The sequence below is a fragment of the Delphinapterus leucas genome, chromosome 9 (assembly GCF_059928025.1).
Source record: "Delphinapterus leucas isolate spDelLeu-1000000601 "Yukka" chromosome 9, BTC_Dleu_Yukka2, whole genome shotgun sequence".
Taxonomy (NCBI): Eukaryota; Metazoa; Chordata; class Mammalia; order Artiodactyla; family Monodontidae; genus Delphinapterus; species Delphinapterus leucas.
The window spans coordinates 76,448,528-76,464,014 of record NC_143137.1 but is presented as its reverse complement, the minus strand read 5'-3'; the positions used below and the strand labels follow the sequence as shown (position 1 = coordinate 76,464,014).

General features: G+C 40.8%; 1 protein-coding gene across 1 annotated transcript in view; it reads right to left on the bottom strand.

Moving 5' to 3' along the window:
* Positions 1-10,831: 10,831 nt before the first annotated feature.
* ELAPOR2 (endosome-lysosome associated apoptosis and autophagy regulator family member 2) overlaps positions 10,832-15,487 on the bottom strand; it is a 61,830-nt gene continuing 57,174 nt past the window's right edge. The window contains exons 18-19 of the mRNA XM_022588623.2: positions 12,752-12,930; positions 10,832-11,755 (exon numbers count right to left, since the gene is read on the bottom strand). Of these exons, the coding sequence (XP_022444331.2) occupies positions 11,572-11,755; positions 12,752-12,930 (363 nt within the window). The 3' untranslated portion in view covers positions 10,832-11,571. The remainder of the gene's footprint in view (positions 11,756-12,751; positions 12,931-15,487) is intronic.

Genomic DNA, 15,487 nt, shown 5'->3' with positions numbered 1-15,487 from the left:
GACCTATCCATGCAAATTGTAGACAGTAAACTAAATATTCTCAAGATAACACAGGGTAAATAATAAGAAAAAAGGAGAGCAGAAATAAAGATAACACCAATAAGACACAAGATCATTTGGGTCCACTGATATGTTGGAGGAAAATCTTTGGGAATCATGCCTACTAAAGATATTAAAAAGAAGTCATCTAGGATAATACATCAAAATTTTAATGCAAATATATCATTGCTGGCATTTGTTATATAATACATTCAAAATGTAGCCTGTTAAGATAAATTATTCTTCTTTAATGGGGAAAAAGAGAAATAAGAGGTGAGGTTTCTCCCAATGTTTTCATGGTTAGACAAAGCTTTCCGAAGGCTGTTGGAATGGGGTGGGGGAACTATGCTGTTGAAGGGAATAAAGATGAACAGAACTAGGATTATTTTAAAAATAAAAGAAATATGAGGCAGATCAGTCCTGGGTGCACATGGATGTGTCTCTAAAGCAGAGAAGTGAAATGAGAAAACAACAGGAAATAGATATTGAGTATCTGTCAGGAAGAATGAGGTTGCTGTTGTGTCTTCTCTCATTTGAGTGGAGAAATCAGAGACTTCAGATCAATTTAAGGCCACATGGTCAGGATTACAGAAAAAAAAATCACAGCATGAACACCAGCATATCCCATGTCCCTGCCTCTACCGAGACGACAAGCCCCTGAGAGAGCAGCCTGCAGATCGCAGCGCCCGAACCCACTGGCTCTGCGAGAGCCTGCCTGAAGTCTCATGTTCACCAGCCTTAATTTTCTAGGAATAACCATCGATAATTCAAGTATTTATTAGGCACCCATGTGTTACAGGAACAGGACTAGACTTTATGGGATACAAAACGTCTGCTCTCAAGGAGCTCACAGTGTATTACAGGAAAGAGTGTTAGAGTATCAGCCATGAACTATAAGAGAAAGCTGAGCTTTCTGTGGCCCTGCCTTGAGACGATTTGATTCAACTTGTTCTTCAGCAAGGGCAGGCAGAGACCTGTTGCTTATCCTCAAGGTAATATTTCAATTAAAACACTGAAAACAGTCATGCTAATTAGGGCTTCATAGGGCTTTCGTTACCATCTCCTCTGTGTTCTATGTTCACATGGGATTTTGCTCCTATGGCTGATGTGGTAGGATATATACCCACGCACGCGCGCTGACTGGGACTTCCTAACGGCAGGAATTGTATCTTGTTCACTTTTTAATTCCCATAATATGACCCAAGGCCTAGCACATGGTTGGCTGTCAATCAGTGGTTGTGAAAATGTACTGAAACACCACCATGCAGAAGGAAAAAACCTGGATTGGAACTCAGAATACGTGGTTTCTAATTCCCACCTCACCCACTCTTGGACAAATAAGTGAACCTCTCTAGGTCTCAGTTTACTCATGCATTAAATAAAGATGCCATATAAAATGATCTTTTTAAACTCTAAATTCAAGAATCTACTCAAAATCCAACTTCTCCCAGAAGCTTCTCCTTAGCTTGTCACTACCCACCTAACTGTACTCCATTCTCTTCTGTACTCCAAGAGACCCTACTCAATACTCTTGTCATACCGGATTATCCTGTGTACGTGGGGTGTGTGTGTGCATGAATGTGTGTGTTTGATGTGCATGTGTCTTCCAACAATAAACTAGTCTCTGAGATTAACTGTGTCTAATATGACATCTCACCAAAACCCGGTGGATAGTATCCCATAAATGACTGTGACATGAACAAAAGGAAAAAAATCAACTGAAGGTATTTTTTAATTGTTAAGAAAAGTCAAGTGAAGTAAATCTATAAATGAAACCCCACAAATCCAGTGCATAAGGAAATACCAAAGAAGTATGGCCTTTAGAACATGAATAAGGATATATATAAGACAAAGTAAACCTTACTTGACACAGTAGTTAAGAAATTTATAAAGTTTTTTGCTCCATGAAATCATATGGAACATTTTTAAAAGTGGGACACACATAAAAAAAATTTTAAAATAAAAAGTAAAAAAACTTTTAAAAGTGGGACACAATAAAACTTGTACAATGGCATTCATAGCAGCTTTATTCAGTCAAACACTGGAAATAGCACAAGGGTCCATCAAAAGGAGAACAGATGAACAAACGTGGCAAATCCATACAACAGAATACTCCTCCACAGGGAGCAATCTGCTATAGATAAACACAACAAGGTGGAAGAATCTCAAAAAGATTTTTCTGAGTGGAAGAAAACTTACACAAAAACTACACTCTCTGGCATTACGATTATGTGAAGTTCTGAAACAGGCCAAACTAATCTATAGTTTTAAAAGATCATCACAATAGCTTCCCTTGGGGGATGGGGATTGAGTATACACATAAGGACATGAGTTTACTTTCAGACATCAGACTACTGTTCTATATCTTCACAGGATTTAGGGTTACACAGGTATATTCATTTCTCAAATTTCATCATATCGTGTATTTGTGAAATATACATTTCACTCTGTGTAAACATTCTGCCTTTAAAAAAAAACTTAAAATATTGAATTCTCTCATCAATTATATGTAAACTGAAGTGTTTAGGCATCAAATGTATTGAAGTCTGAAACTCACTTTGAAACACATCAAAAAAAAGAAGATAGATCAATAAATGGATAGAGGGATGGAGAGATATGTAATAAAGAGTAAGATTTATGTGGTGGATATATGGTTGTACCACTGCACAATCCCTTCAATTTTTCTGTAATACTTCAAATTTTCATCTTAAAAAATGAAAACAAAATCATTACATTGACTAAAATTGCTATTCAAAATAAAATGTGGCACACTGGGGACTTCCCTGGTGGCGCAGTGGTTGAGAGTCCGCCTGCCGATGCAGGGGACACGGGTTCGTGCCCTGGTCCGGGAAGATCCCACATGCCGTGGAGTGGCTGGGCCCGTGAGCCATGGCCGCTGAGCTTGCGCGTCCGGAGCCTGTGCTCCGCAACGGGAGAGGCCACAGCAGTGAGAGGCCCGCGTACCACAAAAAAAAAAAAAAAAAAATGTGGCACACTGCACCTTCTCAGGGAAAAAAGCTCTACCCTCCCTGTTTCCTGTGACTGTTTTCAAGAATCTTTTCAAGCTTTCACTTCTCTGGCTATAATATAAAAACAGAAGAGGTACTGTAAGAGGAGGAAACACTTAATGTTTTAGGTAGTGCTCATAATGCCCACTTATTCTTTTAGATTCAGCTCAGAGATGACTTTCCCTTAAATGCATTCCCTGGCACCTAAAGGCTCCCTTCATTGTAAGATACCACCCTTACAAATAGGGAATCAAACACATATATATGGAATCTAAGAAAAAAAAAAAGGTCATGAAGAACCTGGGGGCAAGATGGGAATAAAGACACAGACCTACTAGAGAATGGACTTGAGGATATGGGGAGGAAGAAGGGTAAGCTGTGACAAAGTGAGAGAGTGCCATGGACATATATACACTACCAAATGTAAAATAGATAGCTAGTGGGAAGCAGCCACATAGCACAGGGAGAGAGGGGTGGGATAGGGAGGGTGGGAGGGAGGGAGGGAGACGCAAGAGGGAAGAGATATGGGAACATATGTATATGTATAACTGATTCACTTTGTTATAAAGCAGAAACTAACACACCATTGTAAAGCAATTATACCCCAATAAAGATGTTAAAAAAAAAACAAAAACAAATAGGGAATCACAAGATCACACCAGGTGAGAAGTCTAAGTCAACTTGTGATGGAAGATAGTTTTTCATGGGCCTCCTGCGTTTCTGCAAGTCTTATGAAAAGACACTGACAGTCCTTTATTCTAGGTGATTTTCCAAAGATGTTTCTATAACAGCCTTGGATGATATAGATAAAGTCTCCTTCTAGAATAAAGGAAACGTTTGCTTACAACCCAGAAAGCTACAGATATTGTCATTCCCCGTGGAGCAAATGGCAGACATACGTCGGGCCCATTATAAAAGACTCATGTTCTCCAAGCCAGTTCCTCTACAATAACATAACCCACTCTGTATACAGGCGTCATCTAGTCCACTTCATTGTGTGGGAAGTGAGGCTTGAGGAACCAATACAAATGCTGTGATTTTGGCCAATGCTAATGCTGTGAGTAATGAGCTGTGTTTTGTCTCTGACCCAGAAGACTCATTCCATCTTCCAAAGTGTCTATGAAACTATGGCGGTCTGATCTGTTGGCCAGTAAGTAGAGTGCGATTTCATTACCTTCACAGTTCTTCGTTGTTTTGCCGATGAGAGGAGGAAGTTAATGAAGACATTTCTAGAAGAGAGCTTCACACTCTGGTTAACAAGATTTAAGGAAAGTCCCTGAGAATTGGGAACAGACATGCTGACCACACTATATGGCAAACAAGGCAATAAAACAGTCCTCCGTTTTCTTGCCTGGAAATGAAGAGGAACTGGGGAGCTGGTTGTGGGCTGAGTACTGGGAAGTGGGTTCAAAGAGTTCACAGTTCAACTGACTGGATGGTGTTAATTCTCCTCTGGCAGGAGGACAGCCTCCCAGTCAGGCTCAGGTGTGCCTCACAGGAGCAACTAGCACTAAAAATCATCCCCACAGGAAAAGAAGGTTTCACCCGCTTTCAAACAACAGTTCCAGAAACATGCACCTACGATAAGCGTTAGAGAGAAAATGGAAACCACTTACGGGGAGAAACCAGGTGAAGTGCTAGAATGTTGGCTGGTTCACTTTGGAGATGATGTGGCAGGACTCAGTGATCGTTAAGAATGGAAACAGGGCTTCCCTGGTGGTGCAGTGGTTGAGAGTCCGCCTGCCGATGCAGGGGACGCAGGTTCGTGCCCTGGTCCGGGAAGATCCCACATGCCACAGAGCGGCTGGGCCCGTGAGCCATGGCCGCTGAGCCTGCGCATCCGGAGCCTGTGCTCCGCAACGGGATCAACAAAAGAACGTAAGACCTGCAGCCTTCAGCACAGTCAATCTGGCTGTGACTTCTGAGTCAAAAGGTCCCCAAAGGTGGAATAGATGATGTCAGGAATGATGCCCTTGCCGTTCAACACAGAACTTTGAATGGACCCAAAACACTGGCAGTTTGGTTGGCTTGTGAGCAGCCGCTGGAAAACAACAGCAAATGCAAAGCCCTGCTGCTGTCACAGAGACTCCCCTTCCCTCTTCATCTTTAACCCTTCCTTCCCCAACTATGCTGACTTTGCTGCCTTAAGGAAAAAGATGATTAGGGGAAGGACCAAGTTTTCCTGTCACCAAGAGTGACTGCAGACCATAAACACCCATCTGAGACTGCAAGGGAGCCCGGGGAAGGGGAGGGACTCAAACATTTCTGACTCTGCTTGTTGCAGGCACCGAAGTCATCATCCTACCTGAACGTGTGAGAGGAAAAGGGCCTGAAAATTCAACTAATGGGGTTCAAGCTAGGTTCGCAGTGGGGGAGGGAAAATAATGTGACCTTGTGTGAAGGGTTCTGCGTCCCCGTTCAAGATGCTGTTGCTGCGTTACATCTGAATCTACAGTAGGAATTGCTGGTATGTGCTTGTTCTTCCTTATCTCATAGGCACCAGAGGACAATCCCCTGGTCAAGAGCAGCCACGTGAAGAGAAGGGCTACTCGGATACTTACCCCAAGCGCTGCCAACTCGTCTGCCATGTGCGACAAACGTGTGAGTCAGAATGGCACACAAGCTCCTCTACCTTCTGATGCCTAAAGGTGTCACTATAAATGATGTCCTGTTGGTGTCAAGTCAGACATCTCAGTCTCAACAGCCTTGCCTGTGTTATCAGACCTGCCAGCAGAGCCGGCTGATAAACCCTCACAAAATTCAGGGAGCTGCCAACTAAGTAAAGATTCTTGAGACTAGGTGGGCAGGTGTGCAATGCTTTATCTTCCAGTCGAGAAAAACCGGCCCAGCACCCTACTGCGCTCTGCTGTTGGACACAGTATGGCATCACTTGAGTCGTCTACTTGCTCTGTCATATCGGCTAATCCACAAAATAGTATCTTTTGAGTTAGGCCCAAGCCAACAGGCTATATTATCAACTGCCCAGCAAGGTGAGTAATGCTCTCTACCTTGTGGCCTCACAGCCCTAATGACCACTTTATGATACAATTCTTTGCGATGAATGATTTTGTCAATTGGAGACTGTGGCAGTGGGAAGCAGCCTTCCCCCGGAGGCATCCTTTGGGGTTTTAGACTCATCACCTTGACGTGGCCACCATGTACATATAAGCCCTTTTGAAAAAGCAGCTATTAGCTTGTTACTGAGCTCTTGTCAAAACTGAATGCCATTACCACACACACTTTGGGACTCTACAGCCTGACAGTCCCACTCTTGATAGGTCAACAAGGTGGGGAGCGTCCAATAAGTCTCACTTGTCAAATATGGATGGTATATTCAAGAATACAACTGGTCTGACCCAGCAACATCTCAGCCTCACATGCAAATATGGCAGCAGACTCTTTGAGAGAAAGGTTATCCCCTGGCTCCTCTGCCCCAAATGAAGCCACTGGCTCTGTGGGGTCCTGGGTTCACCGAACTTCTACTTCATGCCTGGGCCTGGTTCACTGATGTTTTGGTTGAGCTGAAGCCCAATGGTGTCCGCCACCTGCTGCAGCTGTCCAATCTCAGCACAAGTATGCGTAACTGAAAACCAACAAGATTGCTTGGCTCAGTGGCCAGAACCCAAAGCCCTTCTCACAGCTGTGGCCAATACTTCTTCTGATAAACCCTGTCATATTTCTACTTACTCTTGAGCTATTGCCAAGATTTAATAGCCATTGTCAACAAACTATTTGGTCTGCTATTTGGAAAACCACTTACTCTTCACCTCTCTTTGGGGCAACAAATCTGGAAACAAATCTTAGCTGTTGATCAAATCATCTGGGTCACTCAGGTAGATGCCCATCCTCTGAAAAGACCAAACAGAGTTAAGCACCTTATAGAGACTGCACCAGACAGACTGCCACAAACCCTACACAGCATTTGAATCCTGTCCAGCATGGCAATAAATCTGCCTTCACAGACTGAGCTCAAAGTGAAGGACTCTATTTTCCTGACGCAGAGGTTACCACAGCATGCAAGACTTGGAAGTCATACCAAGAGCTGACCAATATTTCCATGACAATTGATTAAATCAGACCTTTGATCACCTCTCGGGGCTATCGGTGGTGCCTCATCACTGTTGACACCCATTCGGGTCACGGTGTTGCTGTTCCAGAGTGACTGGCCAACTCCAGTGACACCACCGTGGCCCTTGCAAAACATCTGTTTAATGTTTATGGTTTTATGGACCATTTGCAGCCTAACAGTGGTGTCCCATTTTTTTTTTTTTTTTAATCACAAAAGCTACCAGAAAAATGGACTGGGAGTAGAGGTACTCAGTGGACCTTCCACACTTCCTACCATTGAAAGGGATCATTGATCATCGGAATAGCCTTCTCAAAAACTGACTCAAAAAGATTTCTGCCTCTATCTCCCTCATCTCCTCCTGGTCCACACATCTTAGTAAGGCAGTTCAGTTACTAAATATGGCTATTTCCAGAAAGGGGTTAAGAGATTATCTCCTCTTGGCTGCTTCATGGATAATTTTTAGTAAAAATATATAATAAGTAAGAATATATCAGTACAACCTACATAAGATTATATACCCATATGAAAACCCAGGATTCTGCCCCGACCACTACTGGCATGACGGGTCCTTATTTAACCCAACAGCGACCCCCAGGACGTCTGGTGGTAGCCCTGCCAGAAGGGAGCCTAGAAGATTCAAATATAACTCCGGTTTAGCCACCTGTATTGTTTTGTTGGACTGTCATGATCCTAGATCAAAAGCATAATAACTACTTGGTTGACTACACAGCTCATCAAGACCTCGTACCATCCCACATGGGCAAAGGTAGAAAACACACTAGGTCGTCACACGCATTTTTAAAAGCCCTTGACCTTCTTGCACCTGAATGTTTGGCAACACAGAACTCCAGTAGGGGATGAGTAGAAATAAGGTGGAGCTTTAGCTACGGAAATGGGACAAACTGATTTGTACCAGTGGAAGATCAACAGTGCAGTCTGATAATAAGGCACCTAGGAAGGAGGTACCTTAGGCCCTGAGAGGTGCAAAGGACGAAGGGATACTAATGATTATTTGTTTTTCAAAGCCACCCTGTCACCTTCCTATGAAGGAAAACACCTTAGTGTTCCTCTCTCAAACTGTTGCAAGTGCCTTAAATTTAACTGACTACTGGGTCTACCAAATCCACCAGATGCTCAAACCACAATCTGGTTGCCATTCCCCTTAGGCTTACTGAAAATTCTATCAGAAACAGCAGGGATGATGCCAGCTTCTGCCCCCAAATAACAACGATCAACATGTCCATTCCCATTGCCATCACTCGATCATTCCATGGAGTGGACAAATACCACCCAGTCTGCGGCATGGACAAACAGGAAAAGCTGGACAAACTGCCCTCAAGCAGTCTCTCCAAAGACAAAGAAGAGACACAATTGTTTGACATGAATCGGGAATGCTAAGGTTTACAAGCCAGCAAGGAGGTCGCAGGCACCATCGCCCAGTGTTGCCTAAATAAACAGGTCCCACTTCGTGTCCCTAACAACTGTAAATAATACTTTCCTTCCAGAGGCCCCATGTGTACCTCTAGGTCTGTACTTTTTGTATAGAATCAGATGTTAACTTCTCTCTTAAAAACAGCACGGCTTGTACTTGTATTCTAGGAGTGGTCATAACTCAACTGCTTATGAAAACATCCTCGATAGATCATTTAGCCCTTAGACAACTGCAAGGCTCTTTTCAGTATCAGGCTACCCTTGATTACTCAGAAGGGGTTCCTGGAGGGATAACTGACTTGTTGTTCACACTCACCCCATGGGTAGTTATTCAATTAGCAAAGATGGAACGTAAAAAAGAATGAAATAATGCCACTTGTAGCAACATGGATGGAAATAAAGATTACATTACTAAATGAAGTCAGTCATAAAGAAAAAGACAAATACCATATGATATCACTTATGTGGAATTTAAAATATGACACAAATGAACTTATCTACGAAACAGAAACAGACTCACAGACAGAGAGAACAGACTTGTGGTTACCAAGGGGGAGGGGGAGGGGGGAGGGACAGATTGGGAATTTGAGATTAGGAGATGCAAACTATTACACTGATATATAGGATGAATAAACAACAAGGTCCTACTGTATAGCACAGGGAACTATATTCAATATTCTGTGATAAACCACAACGGAAAAGAATATAAAAAAGAATACATATATGTATAACTGACTCACTTTGCTGTACACAGAAATTAACACAACATTGTAAATCAACTATACTTCAATAAATTTTTTTAAAAGAAAGAAAAGGCAGTACAAAATTTGTTTCTGACTCTAACTGAAGTAATCCATGATACCACTTCAGCCTTTGAAGGCATTAAGGTCAACATCAACCCACTGTCCATACATTGTTATGGACAATATAACTGCCTTATACTTCCTCCCTGAGGGCCAAGACACGATCTGTACAGTCACTAAAATTCTTTGTGCCTGGACTGTCTTGTTGGATTGCCATCTTCCTAGACCAAAAGGATAATGACCACCTGGTGGAGGACACTGCTCACCAAGTTCCCCTACCATGGCCCAGGTAGACAAAAGTGGGAGATGTATAGGGTCTTTGTAAATTTTTGAAAATGTCCTTAACCCTCTTCCATCTGAATCTTACGGAGGAAAGATCTCAGTGCCAGTGGAAAGGTCTCAGGCTGAGTGGAAAGGTTAATACAGGGACCTAAAAAGAAAGCCACCTCTCTCTAAGGTGGACCCTGATGACTTACGGCATTTGTTTGGTTAGTTGAGTCTGGAACCCTGGTATGATAATAATACAGGTTGGCCTCGTCTTGCTGTTTGGTGTCTTGCTGGGAATAGCTCTATTTTTTAAGTGCTATAGGAAGCAAACTGACCAGATTTGATTCCAGCCTCAGCCAGTCAGATTAATCAGAGTGAACAGTGGAATGGCGTACTAACGGGAAAGTTGCCGGAAGCCAAGATAGTGTAGGAAGGAGGTTTGGATCTGTTGGGAGACAACTCCCCAATGGTTCTCTTGCATTTCTGCCTATCTTATGAGTGAGACACTGACTTCCCTTTTTTCCAGACTACCTTTTCAAAGGACTTTGTATAGAAAGCAGCCTTTGAAAATAAAGATATTGTGTCCTTCCACAGCAAAGGGCGGGCTTGCTTACAGTCTTAGAAATAGTTATTTCCCTCTTGAGCAATGAACACGCATGCTACCTGTCCAGTACAATAACAACACTATCTCCCTTTGGAACAAAGGACAGAGATGCTTTCTGCCCTTTCTAAAAGATTCAGGTTCTCAAAGCTTAAGGTTCCTTTCCTGTAAGGCAGACCACTGTGTGTACAAGCGTCATCTGCAGGACGTGGGGCTCTGCAACTCGTATAAATGCTGATGTTTTGGCTAGTGCCTCCGCTGTGAGTGTTAAACTGTCCTTTGTCTCTGATCAGAAGTCCCATGGAAGGCTCAGAATCTCAGCTCTTGACAATCTCTGTACGTTCACTGTCCCACAGCAATAGTACCCTCCCTAAACTACCATATTAAGAAAAATCAAAGAACCATTAGTATAAGGGGAATAGGGCTTATTTGTTTTCTTTTTAAATGATCCCCTATGATATAGTTATGTGCCTAAATTAGGAAACGATTACTAAGACACTCTCAATAAATGCAATCTTTCACCACATGTCCTTCCTGCTGAAAATCCTTTGAAATGGGTTTTCTTTCTGGTTTCATTCTGTCTTTATTCCTGCGTAGGTAAACTGGTACTGTTTCATCTTTTAAGTCAATGGTGAAGAATGTCAATAAAATGTGTTTACAAATAATACTTAGGGCTTCATGCTATCTGTTTGGATACAGTAATCATTTCAAAGCCGACAAATGTGATGGCATCTGATAAGTAATATCTCAACATTTTATATAACTTTTATCTCCTCTGTATGAAAAAAATCTTGTTATAAAATAAAAAATATAAATAAATGAGCTCTTTTATTTATCTAAAATTTTTGTTTTTTAATACTATAGTACATAATCTTTGTGCAAATTCAAATATTATGAAACTGCATTACTTCAAAGACTAAAGACACCCATTTATTCAAAATTCTCAAAAAGCAGCTATCATTAGTAGTTTCCTAGTCAAATACTAATATAAATGTATATTTAACAGAAATGCAATAGTCTATACGTTGTTTTCGCTTCATTGACCCTGGACCCACTGACATGTCAGTACACATAGACATCTCAATCTTTAACATCTGCAGAGGTGCACAGCATCCCACTACTTTGATATACGGAAATTTCTTATCTAAGTCCTTACTGATGGTGTTTAAGGTTGTTTCTACCTGGTTAGCCAACAAAAACAATGCTGCAGTGATTATTCTTGTATTTACAGCCTTCTGTACTTCTAAGAGTATTTCTACTGGATAAATACCCACCCTGAATGACACGGTTTGCACAACTGCTACTGTTAGGTTAATATGGCCCCTTTATTTATAAATACACAGAAATACCAGGTTAAAATTCTGCTCTCACCTTTGTTGCCAAGGATTTGAGTTTTCCCAGTAGCGACTGTTTATTGGAATATACAACTTCCTCTTCATTATCTTCTCCTTCCATGATAGCACAGCTGTCTGCAGCTGGGAGTTCACACTCCTTTGAGTTTGTGGTCATTACTAATTTGGAATACTTGTACTCCAGTCTAAGTAGCGGCAAATAAATAAATAGATAAAGTGGCTGTTTAATATAAATTAATATTTCTTTGGGGTGGTCATACACCAGCTCATTAAATCGTCGTGGAGTACAGCTGCTCCACCAACATATTCCCTTCACCCATAGCCATAACACTATGTGTTCTCATTAATCTACCGTCTACACACCAATCGTTTCCAGAATTTCAGAGAATCAGTGCAATGCAGTTAACGCTATCATACTTATTTTACAGTGATTCAAGTGTCCAATTATGAAAACCCTTTGAAAAACAAAGAGGAGATTAGAGGTCTGAACGCATTTTTTGCATTTATAAATATTTGGGAACTAATTTACTATGCAGTTTTCCAAAGTTTAGTTCGTAGGATGAGAATATTACATAGGCAAGTGATTTGGTCTTTACTATTTCTATCACTCATTCCTTTCTACTCCCCACCCCACATATTACAACTGTGCCTAGATAATACAGTAGAGAACTTTCACAGCCCAACTGACATGTAAATCATTTTAAAAGAGCCAAATCATATAATGTACCAATATACAATTGGAAGTTACACTCAGTACTCAACTCCAGATTCTGAAAGTCCTGGAGTACACACTTAGTCTGTTTCTTTGCAAGTATCTGCCCACAAGAAATTGAAAGAGAAAAGATGAGGCAAGAAGGCAGCATGATGTCATGAAAAGAAAAACAGACAGAGAAAATCTGCCTTCCTTTCTGAGCTCTGCTCCCATCTACCTGAGTAGCCAGGATCCTCTGTTCCTTGTTTTATAAAAACAACGGATCTACTTCAATTACCTCTAATGTTCTCTGATCTCTCTGTTATCAGAACAACAGTCATTTCCATTTGCTTTCCTAAAGGCCTTTCCTATAACTCCTTCACTACGAGAAATTTCTTGTGTCTCTGAGAGAAACTGTTGGATATAATGAATAACTCTAAAATATTCACAACAAAAGAGATTTCTCAGTTCTTATACAGAGGTTACTTACTTCTGATTCTTTTTCCAGAAGTAGCAAGTTAGAGCCACCAGCAAAACAGCTGTAAAAGCTCCCACACCTGCTCCCACTTTTAGCCAAAAGTCAACTGTTTCGCAGGTTGACAACTTTTTCTCAGGCAAAGAAATTCCTTTAATGCACCACTTAGGTTCATTCCACACGTATAAGGTTTCCTTTGAAAAAATGACATAAGAAATGAGATTTAGAAGGCGAAGGGTTTTGCTAACTGTTATTCACAGTAGGCAGAGAGGATTATTCGGCTTTCATCTAACCGAAGCTCCAAAAAGAGAGGAAAGGGATATAGAAGAGACAGAATAAGGCAATGATGAATGAAAATGTAACAAGACCATGAATTGTCAGATCAGAAGGCTTGCTTCATGCTGAGGAGGTTGAATAAAAATGACTCCATCTGGATATATCATTTGAGCTATTTTCTTCAAATTTCTGATGAGTCCTGACTTCTTAAATCATGTTTTTAAATGAAAGCTTAGATTGTTTCATATAACTGACTGGAACGGGTTTCACCCACTCATCACGTAGGTCCATTTCCCCAAAAAGCCTCTCCGCTGAGTGGAAGAGCAGACCCCGGACCCAGGACATGTAAGTGCAGCACGACCGGCAGGCTTTGGTGTGGGGCAGGCACACAGACTGCACTCCCCGCTTCCCCTGGCCAAAATAAGGAGGGTGTTATTCTGGGTCATCACTACCCACATGAGGGACTTACTCTCGTCCTCCCAAAGCAGATGACTCAATTTTGTTAGGGCAATGTCTTCAAACTGCTCCCTGCAATCAACTAGTAAATAGTAAAATCAATATACTGGGTCTCAACCAGCAATTTTTTTTTAAATAAACAAATAAGACAGATTAGAAACAAAAATCAGAGTATAGTGCATGGTTCCTTATGTATTTCAACATACACAATGACAGGTAGCAATCTGCATGATGATTATATCCAGTGACATTAAATGACACAAGGCATTACATTTTTTGCTCACTGTGCCTCCCGAAATTTTCTGGTGAATGACAGTCATTTATCAACACCCTAACAGAAGCCTAACACCATAATGTTTAATGTCACACACATGCACACACTTTTACAGTTGGTCCTGAAGTGAACAATGTGCAGGAGATTCCCATTTACTCTGGGGAAAACTTTCAACCAAGTTTTGGATAAGAACTTTTTAGAAAGGACATTAGTAATTGAAAAAAATTTTAGTGTAACATTTTCATGAAACTTAGTGTGAATAAATTATTTTTAAAATGGCTCACATGATTTTTATAAAAAGGTGAGGAATGAGGAGGCATGAGCAAGTTGAGCTGCTGCCTCTTCATCTGAAGGGCATTCCAACAAGAAAACTAGACAATGAAAGGGTTTATATGGTTGTATCACATACGCCACACCCAATGCAAATGGCAAGCTGTAATGCCCAAGGAAAAACAAACCATTAAAACTTCATGATTAAAAAGATACATACTTATAAACCCAGAATTTTTAAATTTCCATAAGCCCCTCAAATTGTTGAAGAAAAAAATAAATCAAGCTGTTGGCAGAATTTCTTAGTCATTCTATAACTTAGCCATTCTATGAATTTCTTAGTCGTTCTATTAATTAGGAAGCTTTATCCCTTCATTAGGCCATGTCTTTGGCAAACAAGAAAATGGCTGACACTGCGGCTGAAAAATTTATTCTTCCAGCATGTAGGGATATTTTGAGAACAGGGTGAGATCAATTTGTTGATAAATTTTAAAACTTACCTCTCAGTGATAACACAGTATCTCTTCAAATCGCTACTACTGTATAACATTTAGAAGTAATGCTTAGTACGTACTTAGGACCTGGTATAGATTTTTGAGATCCATTTTGATAAGAGCTTTTATCTTTTGATAAGAGCTCTTTTAGTTTATACCAGCTGTATGTGGAGGACTTGTAGTGTGTAAATTTAACTTCATGTGCTTCTGGATTATATGTCTTTACAGAATTGGAAAAGCAGACTCTCAGTCACTATAAAGTGCAAAACTGTAAAGAATGAAGCAGGCAATAGGATGGAAATGCAGAATTATTAAAGCAATTAAAAGATACTCTTCGCAATATTTTGCAATCATTGTTTTTTCCTATCTTGAGGCTTTGGCATCCAAAGAAATCCACCCTTGTTCACCGACATACTGGAAAATGCAGTGAAAGTTCTCATTCGTATTGAAAGCTCACCAAAGAGCAGACTTTTCGAAACATATTATTCAGAGATTGGAGATGAACATACCCACTTGCTGCATCAAACCCATTTGTTCATTCTTGCAATGGAATACCCTAAGGAAGGACATTTCATATTGTACTAGTTGAAGCTCAATCTCATTTGGCAAATATTTTCAAAATTGACATCTAAGTATTAACAGAAGGGCATATTTAACTGATTTTGGTATTTCTCAAAGTAGATTTGGAACTATGGGTGGGGTATGGGGGGAATTACATACCTCAACATGTCAAACACAACAAAGTGTTCCAAAAGGTATTATTCTTAAGGCAAAAACAGACATTTAAAAAGCATCACCTCGCAACTAACTGTTCCTAACATTCTTATAAGATGTTGAACTGAGGTTTTTCAATGAAGACAGTTTGAATGAGATAAAACTAGAGAAATTGTTGCCACCCCACTGTCTTAAACTTTTAATCACTACCTTCCAGAAGAGAAGTATTAACGAACATTTGGATAGAAGGTCATTTAGCTTTTCAAA